This window comes from Manacus vitellinus, unplaced genomic scaffold, assembly GCF_001715985.3.
Source record: "Manacus vitellinus isolate BGI_N305 unplaced genomic scaffold, ASM171598v3 scaffold_97_pilon, whole genome shotgun sequence".
Lineage (NCBI taxonomy): Eukaryota > Metazoa > Chordata > Aves > Passeriformes > Pipridae > Manacus > Manacus vitellinus.
In genome coordinates, this window is record NW_021940906.1 from 394,549 (window position 1) to 419,714 (window position 25,166).

At 47.7% G+C, this 25,166-nt stretch overlaps 1 protein-coding gene across 1 annotated transcript; it reads right to left on the minus strand.

The window, feature by feature from the left end:
* Positions 1 to 873: 873 nt before the first annotated feature.
* On the minus strand, positions 874 to 21,854 carry PIGU (phosphatidylinositol glycan anchor biosynthesis class U). The gene is made up of 12 exons (XM_029965312.1): positions 21,803 to 21,854; positions 20,502 to 20,566; positions 19,159 to 19,218; positions 18,165 to 18,227; positions 16,780 to 16,889; positions 15,039 to 15,139; positions 13,284 to 13,381; positions 11,220 to 11,374; positions 10,615 to 10,758; positions 9,687 to 9,811; positions 7,668 to 7,810; positions 874 to 2,541 (listed from the first exon to the last, which is right to left on the minus strand). The coding sequence occupies exons 1-12, from the start codon at positions 21,852 to 21,854 to the stop codon at positions 2,428 to 2,430; spliced, it is 1,230 nt and encodes a 409-aa protein (XP_029821172.1). The 3' UTR covers positions 874 to 2,427.
* Positions 21,855 to 25,166: the final 3,312 nt, after the last annotated feature.

Below are 25,166 nucleotides of genomic sequence, written 5' to 3' on the forward strand. Positions count from 1 at the left end.
TGTGCCCCTCATGGTGGCATGATGACTGCAGTGCCAGGCCCAGGCCCTGGGCCCACTGCAGGCAATTTGGGGTTGCTCCTCATCTCCACGGCAGGGCCCATTGCACTCCTGTCAGTCCTGGGTGTCAGCTCTGTTGTTCCCATCAGGCTTTGACGGCAGCCTTGCCTTTTACCCTGCTCCTGCCACATCCCTCTGCCCCTGTCCCCATGTCTCCAAACCCCTTGACCACTGCCCTGCCCATTCCCGCTCCTGCCCTTTCCTTTTCCCTATCCTTGACCATGCTCCTGGCCTATTGCCCTTCCCCTGTCTATTCCCCTGCTCTGTCCCTGCTCATGCCAATGTCATGCCTCTGCCCCTTGCTCCTCCCCTGCCCCAGAACTCACCCCATCACCTTCCTCAGGAGCACTTGAGTCCAGCTTTGGGGCTTGCTCCCCGGGGAGACCCAGATAGACCCACCCCAGGGGGCTGGTGGGACCAGGAATGGGGCTGCAGAGGATGGAGATGCTGCCTGCAGGCCTTGGGTCAGTCCTGCTGCCTCCCAGCATTGGCTCCCTCCTGATGGTGAATTATTTTTGGCTTTGTGGGAAGAGGGGGCTGTAAAATAGGCACCCTCCCATAGCTCCAGCTAAGTCACTCTCTCCTTTTCTCTTACACTGCTGTTAGGTCACCTGTATATATCTGGCCTTCCCTAAAGCTGGCAGGGTTTCAGCCTGGCCTAGAGACCTCTGTGTGCTTTTTGGTCACTTGTTTTCCCTCCCAAGTCCTGTATTTGCTTTCAAGTCCCCTCCTGACCCCTCCACGTACCTCTCAGTGCCTCCCAGAGCCCCCACCCACTCTCTAGCTCCCCCCTATAACCACAGAGCACACAAGGTGTTCAAAACTTGCACAGTTTATTATGCTCCTTGCCATGCCCTGCCGGCAGCTCAGCAGCCCAGGCTCCCTTTGCCCCTCCCTGTGCCCTCAGGCCGCTGCTGGGGCTGCCCTGCCTGGGGCTGAGCTCGGGGCTTGAGCTGAGCTTGGGGGCTGAGCTGGGCTTGGCTCCACCCCCCCTAAGCGCTGACAGCAGTGCAGTAAGGCAAAAGTGTTAATTGTCCAGAAAGAAAGATGTTTACACACCTGCCTGGGCACATCCATCTCAGCTGCTTGGTACCAGCTGTGGTTTCCATGTCACATTCCCAACCCTTCAGATGTCCCTTGGGATCAGTGGGACACTGCAGGTGGCTGTCACACTGCGGTCACATCCTGGTGCCACCATAGCCAGCAGAGCCTGGCGGCTGCACCCCAGAGGGCCACATTCAGGGGTGAGCAGCAGCAGCTCCAAGGTGAGCAGGTCTGAGCACAGAGAGGGGAGCAGGGGGGACCAAGGGAGGTTGATTTCAGGGAGCCTCCACACACAGCCACGAGCCCATGGCAAGGGGGGACAAGAGAAGGGCACATCCACTAGTGTTAAGCAGCTGTGGAACATGAGGAGCCCAACAATAACAGCAGTGACTGAGGCTCCTCCTGCATTTGGTCTGAGGCCTTACAGGGAGATTGTGATCCCCACTGGTCCCTAATCCAGGCTGCTGCCCCGAGCAACCACAGCAGCACAGTGTGAGCCTGGAACTGCCAGGCTTTGTCATCCGACAGAAACTGGGAGCAGTGGGAGTCCATCTCCTCAGTAGTATTTCTTCTGAGACCTGCAGTGCCTCTGTGCATGGTCCTAACATGGCAATGTCTGTGTTGCTCCAATGGGATAGAGCAGTTACCCAGCACCCTCCCCCCGGCTTCTGCTTCCACCCCGACTCCAGTTCTCACTAGTGTTTGAGTGCCAAGGTTACCACCTGTGGTAGCAGCTCCATCTGTCCTCCTTCCAACAGGTCATCATCCTTGGTCACCCATCTGTGATCACAGCACCCACTGTGCCTGAGCACATGGGATTTTTCCAGATCCCACAGCAGTGGGACCACCAAGAAATGGCTTCTGCAGCCAGGGCTCAGGCACCAGGTACCTAGAGATTGCCTCGTGCCAAGCAGAGTTTTACTAGTCAAAGCAGTGAAGGGGAAGGTTCCAGGAGAAGCAAACATCTCCAAGAAGCAGTGATGGAAAAGTAAACAGTTCACAGTCTGAGCTCCTCCTGGACCCTCGTGGGTTTAGCTCAGACACTCCAGTTCCTGCTGGGCTGCCCAGAGCTAATGGCTGAGGTCGCAGTGGAAAGCACAGCTGAGGGGAGGGAGATGCTCCAACGGAGGTACTGCAGCTCTTACAGTCTCTGTGCTGAGCCCACAGCTCAGCAGGACATTCCCAAAACCTCAGCCCTTTCTTTCAGTAGGTATCATCCCCAAAGTCAGACCTCATTCAGGGAACCTTCCCCACCCACCCCACATACCCCAAGCTTTGCATGTTCCTCATAGTAGTCCATGTCCCAGGGAAAGGTGGGCACAATCCTTATTTCAAAACCAGCATGGCCTCTGTCCCATCCTGCCTTGTCAAGTGCAGTCCATGAGTGAGGTAGTATTCACGCCGGAGGAAGGCATAGAAATAATCTGAGATGAGCAGGATCTGTGGAGTGAGATGTTCAAATACATCAGTGGTGCTTCAGACCAAGAATAAAGAGGGACACATGTTGGTGACAGACCCTGTAAGTGGTGTAAGCAGTTCCTAGGCTGTCCAGCAAGCTCCACCAGAGGAGCAACTGCAACCCTGGGAACACCATGTCCACCCCTCACAGTGTTAAGCCAAGGGAGACTCACACTAATTGTTTGCTATTGGTGTGTTCTTACAGACATTTCTGCTAAGGAGACAGCAGCTTCATAAACTGGCCAAAGTATACAACAATGGCAGGTCCAGCTGTGCCACAATTGCACAGGTCATCTCACTGTACCCACAGGACTCCTTCCATACATCCTTCCATGCTGTCAAAGAATCAGTAAGGTTGGAAAAGACCTCTGAGATCATTAAGTCCACCCTATGCCCGACGTCCACCTTGTCCCCCAGCCCAGAGCACTGAGTGCCACGTCCAGTCATTCCTTGGACACCTCCAGGGGCAGGGACTCCACCACCTCCCTGGGCAGCCCCTTCCAATGCCTTAACATCCTTTCCATGAAGCAATTCCTTCTGATGTCCAACCTGAACTCCCCTGACACAACTGCGTCCCCTTGTCCTGACCCTTGTTCCCCAGGAGCAGAGCCTGACCCTGCCCCGGCTTCCCCCTCCTGTCAGGGAGTCATAGGGAGTGATAAGGTCCCCCCTGAGCCTCCTTTTCTCCAGGCTAAACAACCTCAGCTCCCTCAGCCACTCCTGGTGCTCCAGCCCCTTCCCCAGCTCTGTTCCTTTCTCTGGACTTCCATGTCCTTCTGAACTGAGGGGCCCAGAACTGGACACAGCACTCGAGGAACCTCAGCGGTGCCCAGCACAGGGGGACAATCACTGCCCTGCTCCTGTGGCCACACTATGGCTGGTACAGGCCACATGCCCTTGGCCTTCTTGGCCATCTGGGCTCATGTGCAGCTGCTGTCAATCAGCACCTCCAAGTCCTTTCCCAATGGGCACTTTCCAGCCACTCTTCCCCAGCCTGGAGCACTGCAGGGGGTTGTTGTGACCCAAGAGCAGGACCTGGCACTTGGCCTTGTTGACCCCCACACTGCTGGTCTTGGCCCATTGATCCAGCCTGTCCAGATTCCTCTGCAGCCTTCCTGCCCTCCAGCAGATTGACATTCCAACCCAACTGGTGTCATCCACGAATTTACTGAAGTTGCCCTTGATTCCCTCATCCAGATGGTCAATAAAGATATTAAACAGGACTGGACCCAATTCTGAGCCCTGGGGAACACCACTAGTGACTGGATGTTGACTTGATGCAGCACCATTCCCCACCACACTCTGGGCCTGGCCGTAAGCCAGGTCCTAACCCAGCACAGAGTGCCCCTGTCCAAGTCCTAGGTTGCAGCTTCTCCAGGAGAATGCTGTGGGAGACAGTATCAAAAGCTTTGCTAAGTCCAGGCAGACACATCCACAGCCGTTCCCTCATCCACTAGATGGATGACCCGGTCATAAAAGGAGATCAGGTTGGTCAGGCAGGAACTGTCCTTCCTAAACCCGTGCTGGCTGTCTGATCCCTTGGTTGTCCTGTCCGTGCTGTGTGATCACACTTGAGATGATCTGTTCCACAACCTTCCTGGTTGAACTGTTGTGCAGTTCAACCCAAATGCTGAGTCTTCTGCTGCTGCTGGCTATCAAAACTTCTCAATTACGACTGTTTACCATAGAATCCACAGATGGTTTGGGTTGGAAGAGACCTCAAGGATCATGAGCCTGAGACTTGCTCAGCTGGTTAGAGCAGGGTGCTAATAATGCAAAGGCTGAGGTCAAGGTCGATCCCCATATGGGCCATTCACTTAAGAGTTGGACTCGATCATCCTTGTGGGTCCCTTTCAACTCAGAATACTCTGTAACTTCTGTCTGCTGAGCTGTGTTTGGACAATATGAGGACTTAATGCTGTTATTAGCACAAATGCATTCATTAGCACAATGACAGATTCAATTTCTTTCCTCCCCCTGCCACAGGCAGGGACACTTTCCACTAGACCAGGTTGCTCCAAGCTCTGTCCAACCTGGCCTTGGACACTTCCAGGGATGGGGCAGCCACAGCTTCTCTGGGTAACCTGTACCAGGGCCTCACCACCCTCACAGGGAAGAATTTCTTCCAAGTATGCCATCTAACCCTGTCCTTTCGTAGTGAGAAGCCATCCCCCCTTGTCCTGTCCCTCCAGGCCCTTGTCCAAAGTCCCTCTCCAGCACTCTTGGAGCCCCTTTAGGCCCTGAAAGGGCCTCTAAGATCTCCCTGAAGCCTTCTCTTATCCAGGCTGGATAGCTACCATTTCTACTCTGAAAGGGTAGGAAGTGTGCAGGCAGCAGAAGGAATTCCACAGCTCCCTAGGTCAGCCTTAGCCAACAGGAGTTTTAACAGTTTAACAAATAACACTTACCAGGCCAAGGGGTGAAGAGAAGAGCTGAAATTCAAGGCTGTGGCTTCACAGTACAAAATCCAGGAGCACCACTAGGTCAAAGCCCTTCTTCCACCCCCATCACTGCTGCATCTCCTCCCTGCCCCTCTGCTCTCAAGCCCTCTCTGTGGGGCAGCTGACCCTGTGTTTGTTTGCACACTGCCTCCCTTTGAGTGCTGAACAGAGCTGACTGTCCCCTGGATTCTCCTGATCCATGTCTGAGCCTGCTGCCACACACACAGATGTTGGCACATCCCAGGAGGAGGGTGCACCTCAGGCTGGCATTGCCACCGGCTGCACTGTAGTGTGAAATCACAACTGAGGTGCCAGAGAACCACACTGAACATGGAAATCTGACATGGAAATCACATGGGTCCTCCTCCCCTCCTCAGCCCCACTTTCACAGAATCATAGAATCACTAAGGTTGGAAAAGACCTCCAAGATCATCGAGTCCAAATGCTAAACCAGCACTGCCAGGTTCACCACTAACCCATGAAACCAAGTGTCATACCCACATGGCTTCTGAATGCTTCCAGGGATGGTGACTGCATCTCTGCCCTGGGCAGCCTGTTCCAGTGCCAGACCACAGTTTCAGTGAAGAATTTTTTCCTAATATCCAATCTAAACCCCTCCTGCTGCAGCTTGAAGCTGTTTCCTCTTGTCCTGTCACTTGTCCCCTGGGAGAAGAGCCCCCCGACCTGCCTACAACCTCCTGTCAGGAGGGGCCCAGAACTGAGGCCAGGATTTATGATGCCTCACCTGTGCCCAGCACAGGGGGACAATCACTACCCTGGTCCTGCTGGCCACACTATGGTTGGTGCAGGCCACGTGCCATTGGCCTTCTTGCCCACTGGGCTCATGTGCAGCTGCTGTTGATCAGCACCCCCAGGTCCTTTTCCAGCTGCTCCGCCCCAAGCCAGTACAGCTTTGATTGTACTGAAGCCCAGTGTGGGTCTGCTGCCTTGCCTGGGAGCCCTGGGGTTACAGGAGCGGGTGTCAGTGGTTTCTCTAAAGCGGTCACCTCTGCTGTGGCAGGCTGGGCTGGGCAGGGACCTGGCTCAGTAGTGCCATTTGTCACTTAGCCTCTTGCAGTGTGACCCTTCCCTAGGACTACTGCCCTCTTCCATTTGGACACAGGAGCACAAACTAGAGTGGAAAACCTCTTCAGTGCCAGCCCGAGCTGGCAGTCATTGTCCTAGTGTCCAGATGCCACTTAAAGCATTGCTGTGGCACTATGTCACCTGAAGTATGAGGCAGTGTTCAGGGCATGGAGGGAGGGACAGGCAGAGTCTGCCTGGGTTACTGTGCAGTACAGCACAGAAAAACAGCAGCTGCTGCAGAGGCTCAATGGCAGGACAGGAGGGGACAGAGGACCAGGCGGAGACTGAGGGAAAGAGAAACAGGGCTGCAGACTGCTGAGGTCAGGGGAGAAAGTGTGAAGGAGAACAGACAGAGCAGGGCAGAGGTGCCCAGGGAGAGGGAAACAGCCATACCCTGCTTGCTTTGCTGAGCTGCTCACAGGCTCTGTCAGTGCAGGTGATTTTACTTTTAACTAAATGTCTCTGCAGATGTCTGAATGGGAAAAAAAAGAGCTGAGATTGGTGGGGATGAAGGATAGGTCTTTCTCACCAGGAAATCAGAAAAAGATATTTTTGCTAAGTTTGCATTTACACAGAGCAGAAGACCTTGCAGGATCTGCTATGACTTCCTCAGGTAGGAAATAAAATCTGCTTAGAATATTGACACCTGGCATCTCTAATTAAAGTTTTACTATTCCTTTCATTCCATAGCAAGACGTAGTTAGGAGTTAATGAACCACTCCTGATTTCCTATCAGCCCCTCTCAGTAGTATCTCTATTCTCCTTCTCACCCCTTGGAGTCTCTTTTGGCTTTTACCAAATGGGTGTTTTCTCCATTTATCAAGGGGTTGGGATGTACAAGCAGGTGATTTTCAGCCCCTGGCCAAACTGCTCCCCTGGCTTTAAGAGAAGCAGACAAGCATAAATGGCTGAGGCACATTCAAAATAAAGGCAACTTTAACATGAAATGAACATTCTGCTCACCCATATGTGAAACTGTCCCAGGGCTCAGGGACATGGCAAACAGCATAGAGGAAGGACTTACAAAAGGTTGTAGCACCTGTGTACACTCAATTCCATCCTTCAACGGTGCCTAAGGCCAGTGGCAGTCATGTATTCAGCACGGCCTCGAGAAAGGCAGGGAGGGCAAGCCCTGGCATCACTGCGACCCTACACATGCCCCTAAGCCCACAGCTGGTGCCACGCCCCTATGCATGGGCTGCTCTCATTTGCCTGTTTTCTGGCCCCACTGCTGCTGCCTCGAGACTTTTCCATTTCCCCTCTTACTCCCCTTCTCCATTCACGTGTGCTGTGTTCTGCCATACTGAGATGCTCTTCATCTGCTATCAGCAACAGAGCATGGAACCTGCAGCACAGTCTGGGTGGATTGTTAAACTGTAGTTCATATACCACCAGAACTCTTTCCCATTAGTGTGCCAGAGGGTGAGGAGCAGGCAAATTGCAAGAGGAGAGCCAGGAAGCTGCTATGCAGGACCACAGAGAGAGGCAGCCACTGCATCCTGCAGAATGCACTGTTGCTGACAGGCCACCCCATCCAGCGCCCTGCCCGCAGTGCAGCCTCGACTGCCTCGCTCTACTGACCTGCCCTATGTTGAAAGTCAACGTGATGGCATAATAAAAATTGGAGTTGGCACTTCCTGCATAAATCCACAGATGCCACAGAACGGGGAACAGGAAGGAGCAGAAAATGAGCACACATGACAGGATGAAGATGTTCCGGAGAACTGCAAAAGAAAACCAAGCTGTCAAAATGATGTATTATTGATCAGCCATGTTCACACAAACAGCAGTGGTACTTAGAGTGTGTGCAAGGGGTGAGAGGCGCTTGCCAACACATACTTCTCTCCAGTAATCTTTCACAGTTTGCTTTAATAACTTCCTAGCTACCTTTTATAAGAAATCCACTATATTTCTCTTTAAAATAAATACTTCTGCCTTTGCTTCAGTATGAAATCCTCCCTTGTAGCTCTTTCCTTCTAGGTCCTGCTTCCAAACACTCTTCCTTGGATATTTTGGCTTTTTGGTGTCTACGGTGTCTACACTGCAGTAACCAGCAGAATGGAGAGAGGCCTTTCCAGCAGCATCACACTTCGGAGAGCAGAGCATGTCAATCCCCAGCCTCATCAAGCTGATGACAAAGATGAAAAATGAACCCGTGGGCCACAGGAAAAGAGAGATTTCCTTGGGACTTGGCAAGGAAATGAAAGCTCCATAAAAGGAGGAAACTCCTAAAGGCCAAATGTGTTGACAAGCACGACCTCGGGAGGTGCAAGTGCGGCCAGAATCCGTCAGTCTGCCCGAGTACGTCAGATGGACAAAAACCAAGCGCGACTTTGTCTAAAAGAGCTGGGAACTACTAGACCAGAAGAGATTTTGTTTTCTGTGAACTGCTTATGCCTATCCTTTGGCAGCAGTGTTGCAATCCATCCTGGCACTTGTGCTGCTGGTGCTTGGCTACAGCTCAGTCAATGCCCCTGAAGGAGACTGAAGATTCCCCATCACTCTGTAGCTGAAGGTCGCTGATGTTTTTAAGAGCATTGTCACATCCAAACATGTTCACACCTCTTTTAAACTTCTTGATCAGTAGGTCTGTTCACACTCTCTGGGGTGGAAGCATGTGACAGATGACTGCCTCTCTCACTGGATGCTTGGAATGTGTAACTGAAGTACACTGAGTGAGGACTTCTCAAAAGTACATCACCTGCTACAACTGCAACGTGTTCAGGGGCAGCCTGGGGCTTCCTGCCCTGTCTGATCACAGCTGCTTTGGCCGCAGCTCTCCTGAATCTGAAACCTACAGAGCAGAAGATCTCCAAAGTCTCCTGACTCCTGATTATATCTCCTACAACAGGCAGGTGAGCCCTCCATGAACACACTTGGCCTGGCTTGGAGAAGGCTGCAGTAAAAGCAGCCTGGCAGGGTCGGTCAAAGCAGTTGGTTTAAGCATGAAACACCGGGAGAAACACAGCATTTCCAAATCTCTCCAGGGCAGCAGGTTCTATAGACTGAGCCTGAAAATCCTCAGGAAGCTTTCTGGTGATTTCAAGAGTTAAAAAGGGTCTTTAAGCAGCATTTAAGAAAAACTGGACAACTGCTTGGAATAGTTCAGTTACTTTCACTCCAAGCAAAAAAGCAGACGCAAGGTGCAGCATTTTAAGGCTGGGGGACTCACCAACTGCAGGAGCACTGTTCAAATCACACAACCTTAAGTGAGAGTGAAACATGTGGATGATGGATGCACTTCAAATAAGCCATGTCCATTGTACAGGATTGTGAAAGGCTCTTATAAAAAAGTTAATCTTCAGAGCAACTTGGAGAGAGGGGGAAAATAAGGTACTCATAAGGTACCCCTTAGCAGAAGTAAGGAGTACTCCTTACTACCCTTAGAAGATAAGGTACTCCTTGACCAATTTCAACCCTAGTCCTAAAGACATGTTAGGGACTGTATCACCTGAAAAAAAAAAATCAAGCCTCCTTCCAGACATCCCAAGGAGGCCATGAGAGCCTGTGGGCAAGGGCCTGGTTTGGTTTAGTGGTGACAATTATTTTGCAGGCCCTTTCCCATTCCAGATAAGGAATAACCAAGCACAAAGGACTTACATCTGTAAAGGTGGCTCCAGACTGGAAGGAAGGCCATGTACAGTGCAACGTCTCCCACAGTGGGATAGGACTTGAAGATAGAAATGATGGCAATCTGGACAAACATGAAGAACACAGGGTGTTCCCTGGAAGGGAAAAGAAACGAAGGGTAAGAGGCTGTAGTAGGTCTCTGGAAACTGGAAATAAGTACGAGCAAGGGCACAGATGTGCTGTGGGAGCACACCTCCCATAGAAGAGACTGTGGTTCTTGCATCCCTGCTCTCTCCAGACAAGACTCCGAGTGCTGAGTGGGGCAGACGGAGCTGCTCTGCAGAGCAGCAGTGTCAGGGAGGACCACTGCCCACTGCCCTCACCCAGAAACCGTGGGCCTCACCCGACACACATTTATACTATCGGTCACCTGCGCTGCTTCTCCCCAGCTCTGTCTTATTCACCAAACGCAACCAGCACTTCCCCTCTGACGGTGATTTGCAGAATCCCAGAGTTATCTTGCCGGTACACCATCATGTCGTTCACTGAAAGTCCAGGTGTGTTAATGGCTGGTTTTAGCAGAAAGAAGGCTAACGTTGTCAGTGCAGTCAGCTAGGAGAGTCCCCAAATTTTCACTTTTTTCTGACAATAAAGAACTCAAGGTTCCAGTCAGGAGTTCTTGCTTTCTGACTACACTGGTTTATGCTGGCAAGGAGCAGGCACCTCTACAGCCTCTATTTCTGCTTTCTCTTTTGATGCTTGCAACATTTTGGCATTGCAGAGCCCAAGTCTATTTAAGAGGAACAGAAACTGAAACTATGGGAAACGAGAAGGGTAGACTGTGGGTTAAAAATCTTTTTCAGGTTCGTAGATAAGAGACATCTGATTCCAGCATTATAAGGTTCCACTAGACAACTTAAGAGTAATAAAAGCAGCAGAGAAATGCACTCATACTTACTTTAGCTTTATTGCCAAGGGAATGGTGTAGAAGAACACATTGATTTGAAACACACATACGAAGAAAAGACTGAAGTGTTCAAACATCTCTGCAAAGAAGTACCAGAAAAGGCCAATATTGGGTGTCAGATCTGGAACAGAAAGGCTGAAAAGAAAAGTCAAGGTAAATTTTTAAATGGTTGTTTTCCACTGCCCTGCTTCTGTTACATTAATTAATCAGTTTATGCTACTGGATGAAGGACATAAATTGTAAACCTATGGAAGAGAAAACAAAGGGGTGACAAAATGTGGAGAGCAGGTTTAAATCCTACTGGTGAATTCTTCCCAATGCCCCAGCAGGATTTAAAGCATCCCAAAACAGACATTTCTCCAGAGACGAAAATTTCACAGCCACGGTAGCTCAACAGTGAAACCCATTTCCAATCAACTCAGTGGAAAACACCTCCTGCCTTTAATTTTTGCTGTTAATTAACAGAAGTTGGCTGCTCTCCTTCATATATTCTTTCTTTTCTTGCACTGCCAGTAAATCACAGATCCCACACTTCTTGGGTCAGGCATGTGTGATGGACAAGAAACAACATTACCAGTAAGAATCCTTATACTCACATAAACCCGTAAACAGATGGGATAAAGTCCCAGGAGTTGAGGAGGAAGAAGGAGAGGCAGATAATCACTACAAGGCTGCACAGGTAGAGGGAGGCATACTGCATGGTGTAGAGCCAGAAGCTTTTGCTTTTCAGTTTGATGGGTATGAACTGACGCTGGAAGTGAAACAGAAGCATCTTGTCAGGTGGAGAGTCTCACAAGAAAGCCTGAGTGTTCAGCACATCATCTTAAACCGACGACAGAAAGCATCAAACACTGGCACTATGGCACTGGAAGGAGCAGCTCTCAAGCACAATTTGTTTGATGTTCTTCACTCTGGCCAATTAACTCATACACACTGCACATGTTTCCAGAACTGTGCTTGAAAATACAGCAGCAAAGCTGGTCATTTCTCCTTGCAGTCATGTCTCGTGCACCCTGTGTACAATTTACACACAGCTCCTCAGAGCTACACTTGTATCTGACATGTCTGCAATACTGCACTGCTGCCTGTCTTCTACTGCATGAGCCCACTCAACGGGCTGACTGAAAGCCCTGCTCCATGACCCACCATCCTGTGGTGCCAGGTCGCCACCACCCTGCTCTGCTAACATCAGGGAAAGAGGACATCCAGTAGGTTCCTATGCACCAAGGAGCCCCTCTGAAAGGTTGCTTCCTCAAAGACAACTGCTGCAGTCCTGCCACTGCCACCTGTCCTCATCACAAGTCAACCACAAGCCCTTGTCACATAACATGACATACGGGTACCTCATTCCAACAGGTCCCCTGAACACATTTGCACAGAAATACAGAGGGGCAAACACCTTTGGGAATCACTCAGAGTTCTGCAGCTCTGGGTAGTGATGTGGCTTTTCCACTGGGTACTGGGGTTTGCAATGGCAGGAGATGTGCAGAGAGCCTGTCCTAACTGCTGTGGGCTCTGCGCAAAGCACGCTCTGCTTTCTCAGTCACAGCATGTCTAACGTCACTTGCTGGAACAATGCAAGCAAGTTTACCAACAATTTTTGGCAGGACAGATTGGAAAGTGCTGGAGAAAAGTGATTTAGTTCTGCACAAAGAATGCAGGAAAGTTCATTTACAAATTTAGATAAAAGGTATAATTGCCTTTAAAAGTTGCAAATTAGGCAATCATATATCAAAGCACTTGTTACTTGTGAATGTGATGTATAATGTTTGTACTTTACTTTGAATAAAGTTAAAAGAGAACAAATGAGACCAAAATGTAAAATACACAAAGCAAATTCTCTTAAAAATTACCAAACTAAAAAAGCAACACTGACTCGGCAGAAGTTCCTGTCTTGCAAAGAGTAATAATAACAAAATTTCTGAAAAGAAGTAAGAGACATTCATGTCAGCTAGTCAGAGAAAGTAAATGAACTAGAACTGGCTCTCATTCTGTTTGGAAGCTCAGAGATTTAAGAATATGCTGTAATGAACCCGTAGTTAAGATTAGCTATAAAAATCATCATCAAAAGCAACCAAGAAAGACTGTTGAAGCACACAACAGCAGGATTTCAGAAGGGCAAAAATAATAAAAATGATCTCAAAGTGACTTGTGAAGTGGGCTGAGTCTCTGCTGGTGGTCACAGCCTCACCTGCTCCCACAGCAGAATAAAATTAGCAAGGTCGGCCCTGCTGGAATTCAGAGGTCCTGTTAATGGAAAGGGAGAAAGAACAACCAGTCCCTTTCACAAGCAAATGCCTTTTACCACTAAACCCCAAATCAGCATTTCTGAGTTTGAGTAATTCAAACACACAGTTCCTCACACTAACACAGTTCAGTAATCCATGTCAGTGCAAGGGAACTTCTCCAGCTCTAAAACCCTCATTGCTATTCACATGACACAAAGAACAGGACTTATTTTGGGCAAGTTCTGTAGGTGGCTTACTGCTCCCTTCTCTCCACTCACAGGCATTCCCATTAAGGTTTCCAACTTGCCATGGCTTGAGGATAGTCACTTTTTCTGAAACTCTGCATTTGCCTGACTCCCCTCTCAGTAGCCAAGGACTGTCCCTGAACAGCTACAAGAAGACAATGGGTACCAGCAGTTAGAAATCATCTACCTGCAGAAGGTAAAGAAGGGCTGGAGCAAACAGTGTGAGAGGGTAGAGTGACTGGTATGTTGCTAAGGCCAGGAACACAGCACTGAGGAAGGCACTACCTGCAAAGACAAAAAATGTTCATTTGTAAGGAACTTCTACTATAAACAGCCATACAGACAGGAAGTCCAAATGGGAAGAAATACATAACCCTCTACAGGGGATTCACAAATATAGGACACTACTTAAAGGAGTTTTTAGCAGAATGTATCCTGGAGGGTGTCCTCTTGTTAACTACATTTTGAATGGAGAATGACTGATTCCATATGAAGGAACCACTGACTGGTTTGTATCACCTGGCATTCACATACAGAAAGAGATTAACGTAACTCAGTCTATATAGAGACCATGTTGGCTGCTGTTAATGTCATCTCTGCATGTAAGAGCTGTTACACTGGGCATGCTGGATAACCCCAACACCAGAATGTGTCAGGGCCTCAGCAAAGCTCTGAGCCAGAGAGCAAGTGAAAGTCTGCAGCTGAAGGAATGAAGTGACATTAGCCAAAACTGAGGCACAGAAAGGATTAGCACAGCTTTTCCAAGTGGTCTCAAAAATATGAATGCCTTTATTGAAGCAGCTTTATTTGAGGTGTCTCAGACTGAGCTCAGTGCTGAGTACTTACATTTCCCACCTGCCAACATCAGAAATCAAGTCCAAAAGGTCTCAGGTTAAACAACAAAAATACAAGCCCGGTTATAGCTATAGACTAAATGGAAGGCCTCTGTAATAAGGCAGCTTAGACAGCAAGAACCCTGACTCAGTGCACTGGCCCAGCTGCCAGCCTGACATCACACACTTGAAGAGCTTCTCTCTTTCACCTTTGAAAGAGAAAACAGAGGGTTATCTGGTGATGAGCCTTCTCCACTCTGCAACTACACTCTCCTGACAGAAACCTCCCCATCCTCTACTTTATTGAGTGTTCAATTCTGCACAGATCTGTAGAATTGATTCCCAGAAATCAGTCATAACCTGATATTCTCTTTGTCCACTTTAAAGCCCAGGTGGCCACATTTGCAGTCAGGGAGAAACCACAAGAGACAGTTACTACAGTTTTGCCTATGACCAAAGTATTGGTCTTAGGGTATCAGTGAACAGTTAAAAAATCAGTTTAACTAAACAGACCCCACTTGTTTGCTATTGTAAATACTTTTAAAATGGAAGTCCCTCCTGACTCAACTACCCAATAATTACAGGAAAACTTCCTTTTGGAAACACTAATAAAAACCATCTATATCAGCTTTTTTTTCTCAGTGGCTGGGTCTGGGCCCTGCTGGAGATGAGATCAGAGTGACCTTTCCTCTGATCCAGCAGAGAACTCCCAAAATTAGGTGACTAGTACAAATCACATATGCTAAAAGATTTTATCACTGGAGAGTCATAAAAGAAACAGAAAGCTGGCATTATGCACGAGATGAATGAAACAGTTATTCTGATATAATCTATTCAGCTGTGCTGGTATGGGCCTTTGGTTACTCTTCTGTTTCCCCAAAGCTCAATTAGTTCATTTCAAACCATATTTACAACTGTGAGTGAAAGCCAAATAACAGTCTCTTAATCTCAGGATTCAGGTGGAACTTTGCTCCAGTCCTGTTTCTGCTGTGTTTTACTGAGATCCTTGTAGCAATCTCATCTGTAAAGTTCCATCTGGATTTCATTTTTGCTACATTTATAATCTTCCTAGAAAGTCATAAAGAACCCTCTTTTATTCATTGTGTTACCTTTTATTGTAGCTAAAATGAAGAATGCAATGACAGAGTTGTTGATGGCGCAGGTGGACTTTGCCACACAAGACATCACAGAGAAGGGGTTTAACAGGTAGCTGAAAAAGAGCAAAACTCACGTTACATGCAAAGGAGACAGCATCTAATTAAAGAGATGTTCAAAGAAAAAACAGATGCATTTTATTTACAGTTGATGGGATCCTCTCATCAGCAAATTAACTCAGCTGAACAGGTTCCTCGATCTGGAGGAAAAAACAGACCTTTGGATTGCAGCCCTGGACACAGTGGCCACAGGGAGCCTACTGCAGAAAGGAGAGTTGGGAAGATCTCCAAAATGCAAGTTCCAGCCTAGAAAACAACTACCAAAAGTGTTTTTTGCTTTCCAGAAACACTGTACATTTATTCATCCAGATCTAGGATTACTGGGTCCAAAGCAAACTTTTCATGCTACTCACATCTACTCTGCAGAAGTATAAGAAGGTAAGACGGAAACAAATTCTGAGACACGAGCAGAGTTTCCCCCAACCCAAGCGCACCAGTCTCCTGCTGTGGCAGAGCAATCATTTATATTCACTGTGGCCTGATGTGAGCACAAAACCCACCAGCTGTGCAAGTTTAGCACATTTCAACTGGAATTATAGAAAGACAGCAAACTCTGAACACCTTTACCCTCCAGAATGCAGCCACAGTTCAGTTGGCAAGGATGCCAGCTCCCTTTGGAAATGAGAATTACAATAATTTCATTTAACTAGGTTCAGAGCACAGAAAAAGGTTTGGAAGGACTACCAATACAATAAGCTAATACAATAACCCTAATGTACCCATCAGCTTTGCTAATAACTAAATTAAACATCAGAGTGAGTAGACAGGGCTGATGATTTCCTAATTATCTCTTTCTATTTTCCTACTTCTCTGAGCTTCAGTCTGTCTTTTTCAGTGTTTTTACAGGGCCAGCCTACAGCAGGACAGGTACAATTTAATGCCAGCTTTGCGGTAGTAATGAGCAAAACAGACTGCAATTTACCCACTCTACCCTTCTTGCCATGTGGAATTTGACATTTAAAAAATTCATAAGGAAATGAGAAAAAATAAAAACTTATCTAATGGAGAACTCTCTCTGACACAGAATAATTCAGATAATTTCTCTGTGTCAAAATACCAATAAAAAAAATTCTTTAACAGTAGGTATCTTGCTTGTATATGATTTATTTTAGTTGAAGTCTTCTGAAATAAAAAAATGTTTAGTATACAGAGGAACACCAAGACGTGAAATTAATAAGATGACAACCTGAAAATATCTTTGAACTGTAATAAGGAATTTGGGATATTCAGGTTGTGATATTCAGCATGCATTTTGTCCAACTGCTCAAAAATTCTCCTAATTTTTCTGAAAAGACACCATTTGGAAGGCACAGAATCAATTTTGATAACATTAGTACACAGGCAAAATAAGTGGGGATGTGATCTGTGCGGACACAACATTCTTGCTACCAAATTAATGACCTTATGCTGCTCAGCCTTGGAGGGCCTGAGTAAATTTACTTGCTGGCAACAAACGTGCTAATGCATCTGCTTTTTACTTTCTAGCTGAGTATTCAGGGCCAATAGGAAATTCAGAATTTCTGGGAAAAAAAAACCAACCTTCAACTAATGTTGAAGCCCCAAATGAGAAAAATAAAACCCAAAGGGAGCTGAGGAACCAAAGCAGCCCACTGCAGCCTACAAGAGCAATACTTACAATAGTGCTACCTTGAGGGGGATGTAGTGCATCTCCATGGGTGTCTGGACAAGCTCAGCCACATCTGGTGCATATTTATCCAGCTCTATTAGGAGCTTCTGCTTTTTGAACTGAACAAGGGAGAATGATCAAAGACTGTCAGGAGAGGAAAACCACGGTTTCATATTACTTGTGTAATTCTATCTCATATTACTCAGCCAATTACATGGGGTTTCTATTACTGTAGAGCATATCTGAGCCCCAGCTGTGAGCCAAAACTCTGGTTATGTGAGGAGTTGTACAAACAGAGCAAAACACCCTCTCCTTTCCCAAATACTTAGCAACTGAAATGAGACTCAAGAGAAAGCAGATAATGTCTACTTATTTGAACTTCCTTAATTACCTGTGTCAGCTGACAATGAATTCACCACATCAGAGTTGAACACTCTCAATCTCCCTAATGCCAGTCTGGATCTCTAATGAAAAACTGACTTTTTAAATTCGTAGTTCAACACACAAGCCACTGAAAACCCAAGATTCAGAAGTATGCAGTCTTTATTATTTTGAAGATGGATATCTCTAGACTAAATCTCTTTCATTTATCTTGTTCTCTGAGGCTCTCCACGGAGCCAAAAGAGAAATCTGAAATATGAACCTACGGAACTATGTCATGGTGAGACAGAAAGACAGAGATGCTGGCAATAAATTCTCAACAAGCAAAGTAACTCACATGTGAGATTTTTACATGTCTGCAGTTCTATTGTGAGTTATTTCTTCAACCTCAAAGTCAGAGGACAAGGAACAAGCACATAGCTGGATGGGAGACCACACAGATGCTGTAGAAAATGTAGCCTCCCTGTTGATGCTGATAGTGAATCTCTGCCCCTCTGGAATTGCAGAGAGCACAGCATTGCTTACACAAAATGTTCTTTGAGCTACATATGAGAGAGAGCTGGGAGTAATCACTCCCCTCCAAATACACGTACTTGTAATTTGAAGGGAACGAGTAATACTTGATGTTAGACTCTCACCATGCTCATTAGAATGATCCCTGGACGCAGCCTTGGACGTTTTTATTTCTTCCTTTACACATTTCTAGTCTGTGTATTACCTCATGCTCTGTGCAAAGAGACCCTCTCCAAGGTAAAACATTCAGGCTGTAGAAGATTGTACACTACTGTGATCATCATTCACATGCAGTGTGATTCCATACTGTAATAGTGCCACAACAAAACTTAAAATACCTCAGTTGTTTACCACATTGAGTCCTCACGTTTGTTTATCATTAAAATATGACCAGATTTACTGCAACGAGGAATTGATACTGCATCCTCTGGCATGTGTTTTCTTTGGTGCAAGATATTTGCTGGGAGAAGAGGACCAGCAACACTGGGAAGTCAGCTTACCACAACTTTGTTGAAGTCCTGGATGGCCAAGTAAAGGGCAACAGCAGTTAGCACATCAGTTACCTAAAAAAGCAAGGGATAGACAGACTGATTGTAAGCAAAATAAACAAATAGAGAAAACAGTATTGGTCAGCAGTGAATAAGGAGGCTAATCTGACTCAGCTCCTGGGAAGAAAACACAAGCTTTAAAAACACTGGATTGCTGATTTGTACAGTGCCCTCACACACCACAGGTTCACCTTGCAGGCATGAACTGTAACAAATATTTACAAAACAAGAGAATGGGAAATTAAGAGGAAAGAAATTGAAGCAAGTGAGGGTAATAGAGAGAATCACTGGTCTAGTTAGAGCACAGGCAGTGCCCAGCTGGTTAAACCCCTCTGGCCATTAATCCAGCAGCGCCTTGAACTGTCCTAAACTTCCGAGGCAGCAGCACAGTCATCTGAACAACCAGCACTAGCCCAGGGCAGAAGGCTGTTATCTCTGCACAAGCCCTGCCTGGCAGGGACCTGGGGACAGAGGCTCCACTGGGTGCCATGTGCAGCCAGCTATAGGATTTCTGTCCTGAATTATGCAGAACTAAGAGAAAAATTTACAAGAGACATTTGGAGGATGAACCCATTTGTGCTCTTTGCAGGCCTGGGATTTGGCAGTGGGTTTAGTGAGAAGCAGCAGTGTAAGGATTAGGCTGGGGGGACAAAGTATTTTGTTACCTGTAAGAGGCAACCTTTGAAATCTGAAATGACACCTTCCTATCCCTCTGTGGGGATACTTACCTAAGCAAGAACTCACAAAAAAGAAGGAATATGTACAAGAAGTGAAAAGCCTGAATAGTGGGTTTGTACAGGCAAAGCTGCCTTTCTAATTAAATGTGAGCTCAGCAGGAATATGAGCTACAGAGAGGCTGAAGGTCCCCGATTCCTGCAGGACTGAAATCACCCTCAGCATTTCCCTGAAAGGGGCCTTTCAAGAGGAGCTTTCCAGGAGCACTTACCATGAACACCAGTTCAGCATATTCAATCAGGAAATGAAAGAGATAGATTATCAGAGGGGTCTAAAAGAGAACAGAAGGGAAATCCATGTCAAATACTGTCCAGATAAAATACACCATTAATTTGATGAGAAAAACTTTGTACTGCAAGACACTGCCAAAAGTAATTTTCTTTGGCCTCTTCTCCAACATTGGTACTTCAGAGCTAAGTGACTAATCAAAGCACATTTACTGGCCTTATTCCTTGCAGAGTCTTCAATACACTTTATTAAAGACACCATCAACTTTGAAAATTGTACTCTATTCCAACTTTTCAATTCTGCTACTAGTGATAGACTTACAATAGAAAGCATACAAAAAACAGCTTTAGAAAGTGGCTTTTTTCCTATAGAATCTATTTTTTTTTTAGGATGTCTGCAGGTACTTTTGAAAGATTTCCTACATAGCTGGTTTCACAGCTGTTGAGCCTGTTGTTTAGATGAGTGTTTTATAATGCAAAAATAAGAAAGATGTTGAAAACATAAAGCAGTAGGATTACAGTCCTATCATCCTCTTGCTCCCACAGCTTTTCCCTTCTAGGGTAAGAGGAAAAGCGTGTTTCTGAATTATTCCTATTGCACAAAAGCTTAATCTGGAAGTACTGTATTTACATGCTGTAAATTCAGTCTTCACTGTGAGAAAATAGATTTCTTTTAAAATACTTTATAAATTATGTCTAAATAAGCATGGGAAAGTATTTCACAGTCTGGGAGAAAACTGTATCTAGAGAAGGAGAATTTATTGAAAAGAAACCAGTTTTCAGAGGGATACAAAGTACCTGCCTCACCCTAGGTGACACTATGTGTGAGTGTACCTTCATATCAATAAGATCACCTGAGCGCACAAAGCCCCACGGGTGCTTAAGTTAAAATGCCTCATTCCTAATGAGGAATGAGGCACTTTCAAGATGAGGAATAAATAAACTGCATGCTTGTGCTAGTCTTAATATTTCTGCAAATGCAGAAACTCCAGCTACTGTTACCCAGTACTCAGTATCAGACTCCCAGTGACACTGTCTCCCTGCTCCAGCTTCTGCCGACAGAAACATCTGGATGTAAACAGAATATTTCACTTATTACAGAGCTCTCCTGCCTCAGACTTTCTATATGCAGTAACAAATATTGTGATATCTATCACCTGCAGTCTGTGATTAACTGTATTTCCTCATGCTGGTCATTACAACTACTGCACAACAACTACATGAGCTGAGGTTCTCTAAAGCCTCTGGGACAAGACAGGCTGCAAGCTGCAATACTAAGACACGTGACACTTGAACATCACATTTAAAACAAAGCATGCAAACCAACCTCATGAAAAATAGCTCCAGAATACGGCGAGACCCCTAAATCCAGCAGAGCCAATCCTTCGACCACTGAAACACAGACAAAACACCCGCATTAGAACCCTGTAATGTGGGAAGGGACAGATCTCATGATGGTAAAACCTTAGCTTTTAAAACACCCACACTTGTAAGAATCTCACATTGAATGGATGACACTAAACCTCACAGAGCCAACAGCTAACTAGAACTGATTCTCTCCCATGCACATTCCTGCATGGGCACTCATAACCTATTTATTTGTTTCAGCTAAAAATGTTGTAGGTGAAATCTTTTACACTGAACTCTATATAAATCCCATGTATGATACTGCCTGATTTTAAGTCACATATTTGGTGACACATGGCATCTATGATGGAAATATACTTAATTCTAAGAAAACAAACCACAACATAATATAGAATTTGAACTGTTCTGCCTAATTAGATGTAGAGAGGCCTAAAATGTCCAAAATTACAATGGAAGAACAGAAGTGAACACATATCATCACGCAATGCTGAAAGGTTTATCTGTTGTTGAAAACTCCTTGTTGAAAATACAGTTTACAGCCTTAATTTGGCTTCTTCAAGATCGTGGAATTACAGCTTGCCCTGCAATGCATTTGCATGCTTTTCCATAGGATCTTCACCTTCCTGAGCACAAAGGTTTCCTGGGGCTGAGCAGTGTATGCAGTGAAAGGAGCCAAAGGAAATGGGTTCATTTGCTCAGAGGGAAAAGGCAGGAGACTGCAGGAAGCAATAAAAGGCCTCAGTTCAGTGAAACGCTGGACAAGTAGATCCTGGCTGCCACAAACTCCCCGTGTGGTGATAGCCCAAACTTTGAAATGACCCTAAGTGTTCTCCTTACTACCTAGATGGTCTAAGGCAAGATTAAAAAAATTGATTGTGTGATGTGCTTCATACAGAGGAGCAGAGGCCTCAGGTCATCAAATGTATTTCTACTTTTGACCTTTATTACTCTGGGCCACTCTTTTCCACCCCAGAACTGCAAATACTTTTACCTGTATAAATAGCTGGGTATTATTTTCTCAAAGGGCTGTCTTTTAAATGAATTTAGGTTCCCAATGGGCTCAGATGCTACAGACACGAATGTCGCTGAAGAGCCCCAATTGCACTGTACCTCAGCCTTCAGAAGAGAATTTGAATTGTGTTGGTAACAACGTGCGGGGCCACAAACTGAACCCGGAAAACGACAGTAGCCCTGCGCGAACCGGGAGCCGTGCAGTGGCATTCACACCGCGAGGCAATGTTTGTGCAGACACAGCCCAACCACACGGGCTCGGCCGAGGCTGCTGGAACCACACGCTCAGTGCCGGGTTCATCTCGCCTCCCTTTGTGTACACGCGTGACACAACCGCTGTGTCCACGTGTGCCCAGCGCAGCCCCGGCCGCCGCAGGGCCCCGCGGCCCCTCCCGCCCCTCCGCCACCGGCTATTCCCGGGCACGAGTGCCCGGGGCCATTCCCTTGCAGCTCCGGTTCGGGCCCCGGACGCGCGGGGCCCGGCCCTGCCCGGGGCCACAAGCCCGGCGCTGTCCCCGCGGAGCCGCTCCCAGGCGCGGCGCCCGGGCCGGGGCCAGGCCCCTGGGCCCTTCCCGGCGCGGTCTGGCCGCCCGGGGCCCTCCGCGGGGGGTCCGCCGGGGTCAGCTCGCTTTCAGGGCGTTTAGCGGGGGAACCGCCACCTCGACGGCGCTCGGCCGATGAAGGCGGCGAGGCTGGAAGCGGAAAGAGGCCGCGGCGCGGACCGTCACGGGCCGCCAGCAACCACCAGCACCAAGGGGCCCATCCCTGCCACGCGCCCCGCCGCTCCCGCCGCCTCCCCGCCGCCTGTATCCCGGGCGAGTGCCGCGGGAACGCGCCGCCAATGCCACCGCCCGCCCGGTAGGACTTACATGTCCCGGCAGGCCCTCGCCGCCGCCCAATTCTTCCCGCACCATTCGGGGGGGCTTACGGCGGCATTGCAGGGGGATCAACTTAGCCGGAGCGCGAAAGGCCCGCGTTCAGCGGGCAGGGCTGTGGGCGGGGGTTCTCGCTTTTCCCCGCCAGCCTTCCAGCGCTGCGCACGGGAACGGCCGCTCCTCGGGCCGCAGGCACAGTTCGTGGTGTTCTGTCCTCGAGTGCAATTCAGGCTCTCCCGGGCACGTTCCTCCCGCCCGTGGCGTCCGAGGTGCTCTGCGTGCGGCCGCTTTGCCCCCCGTGAGCCCCTCGCTCGTGTTGCTCCCCAGCCTGCCCAGCTGGGCGGGGGCTGCGGACTGGGCCGGGCTCGGACGGGGAGGTTCGGTGGCTTCTGAGCTGTGTGAAAAGCCCCCCGTACTGTTCTTCATTTCCCCGGGTGTTTCACAGGGTCGTGGCCTGTGCCCGCCGTAGCTGCCCCGCTCCTCGGCCGTGTTGGCCCCGGGTGGTTGTGAGGCCGCGGGTGCTGCGCCGTGCGGGGTTTCAGCGGGCTCTTGGCACACCGAGACTCTGTCCTGTGGTTTCAACAGCTCCAGAGCTCTGCGCAGACTTTCACACACTACCTTCTCAGCTGTGCTTTCCTGCTGTTTTCCAACAACTGTTCTCCCCTCCTCATCCCTGGGTATGTACAACCCGTTCACACAAACTTGCACAGAATAGCCTTCACAACTCTTCATCTGGGTGGAGACAAATGGAAGGAAGATGTGATAGTCTCTTAAAAAACTGAGGGCCAGAATGAAAACACATTTCATATGGTATGTGAAGATACCAATTTTTCATGTATTTAAAAATAGGATTTGCTGAGTGTACTGGAGTTGCCATTGAAAAGAGCTTGATAATGTCCAAGTCACAACATTTGCATTGGATTTATGCAGCTTCAGAGCTGTAGTGTAGAGTTGTACTCACCTGCGGAAATGGAGAAAGGCTGAATGCCTCTGTGATATGGTCCCTAAAGGTCTGGGTGACCCAGCATATAGGGACTGGAGAGACTGGTGGGTTTAGGTGGTAAGTCACACGCACTTTCTGGACTAAGATCATGGCTGCTTAGAACGGCATGAATCCCTTCATGATACAAAACCAGCTTCAGATGGTCCAAGCAGTGTCTCCTACTGTGCTCACTCCCTTGCTGGGGTTCAGCTGTTGCCTTTGCAGGGCTTTCCTCTAGTGAGGTCCCATCCACTGCCACAGGACAACAGCTCTGGTCCTGAAACCATAAGGGGAACTTCAGTGTTCAGTCTGTCATGGGGCAACTCCTTTGCTCCTAGGCTGCTGCACAAAGGCATGGGTTGTGCTGGTAAAACTGATTTCCTGTGGGCACGCCACTGGCTGGCCCTGGGACCTGATGGCTGCAGGGCTGACCAGGCTTGGAACATCCTTTCATAAATCAGGGTGTATTCATTCAAGTTAATTTATCTGTGCAGGCACCTCTAAATAGAAAGCCAGAAATGCTGATTCTTTTTCTTTGCAGCTGTTAACAGTGTTCTCTTGAGTTTTCTGATCAGAAATGCTTTTTTTTCCCAACGCTGATTGCTCTCCTAGTGACAGTTCTTATCCAAAGGAATTGACAGCTGTTGCCTGCTTTGTTGAATAATTGACATACAGTTCTGTGGCAAAAGCTGCACTGCTCTGAGATGCTGATTTTGCCAGTCTGGGCTATGCCGTGTGCTTTCCAGCACCATCTGATGCAGCCCTGGGAAGATTGAGATAATCTCCAACAGCAGCAGGAATCGGATGTGAAATCGTGCCACTACAGTTGTTCTGTGTTTAATTGAAGTGCAAAGCCAGCTAAAGAGAAAGGTCAAAGAATAATTCATGACAAATGCAAATATTCTTTCTGGAGCATAGGTTTACTCCGGTGTTTTTCCAGGAGAAGATCCTAGGGCTGGCAGTGGAGAGAAGTTCCTCACATATTCAACCCCCTCAAAGCATCAAATGTGTAAGGCAAATATGAGAGGGTTCAGTGCCAGTGTCTGCTTATCTGTCTACAGACTGACACTGGTTTGGGGGGTCAGAGCTGGCCTTTAAGAATTTGCAGTAAGCACACACACACACTGTGGTGCTGCCTTTTGTCTGGCAGGAACTTCTGGAGCCACTTTCAGCCAAATGAAACACAGAAGCAGATCTTTAAAATCCTCAGAGTTCCTACAAGCTTTGTGAAAATCAGGGAAAGGTTAAAGAGACCTAAACTAGGGTGGGTTTTGAACAGGCAGTAGTTTGAGATCTGGCAGCGTGTGCTGTGCAGTGCTGGGTACTCCAAGTCAGGCAGCACAGTCGGCTGCTTTCTGAGCAGCAGTGAAGGGGCAGGGAGGGACGATAACAGAACAGAGAAGAGGTCTCGGAGCTATCAGAGAATGATACCGAGCTGAACAGGGACTCCCATCAGCAAGCTGGAAGGATACAAACCAGAAAACTCTGAGGAAACTTTGGCTTGCTTGGTTCATGCAATATTTTACTTTTTTTTCTCAGAGGCATAAATCTGATCTCCTGTGTCCTGGTGTTTACCCTAAACCGATGGTAGTTTTTGCAGCACTTGGGGGTTTTACCTGCTGTCCTTTCTTCCTGAAATTCCTTGGCTCTGCAAGTGATCCGGTAGGACCATGCACAGAGGGCTTGATGTACTGAGGCTTGGGAGCAGTTTAACCAGCTGCATTTTGAGTACCTCCTGCTGTGGTACCACCAGCAG

Excerpts from the sequence above, each read along its gene's own strand:
- PIGU (XM_029965312.1), bottom strand. The coding sequence starts at position 21,854 with ATGAACCCGGCACTGAGCGTGTGGTTCCAGCAGCCTCGGCCGAGCCCG. Across the intron at positions 10,759-11,219 it reads CCATCTGTTTACGGGTTTAT|CCTTTCTGTTCCAGATCTGA; the intron begins GTGAGTATAAGG and ends TTTTCTTTTCAG. Across the intron at positions 7,811-9,686 it reads CTGGAGCCACCTTTACAGAT|TTCTCCGGAACATCTTCATC; the intron begins GTAAGTCCTTTG and ends TTTCTTTTGCAG.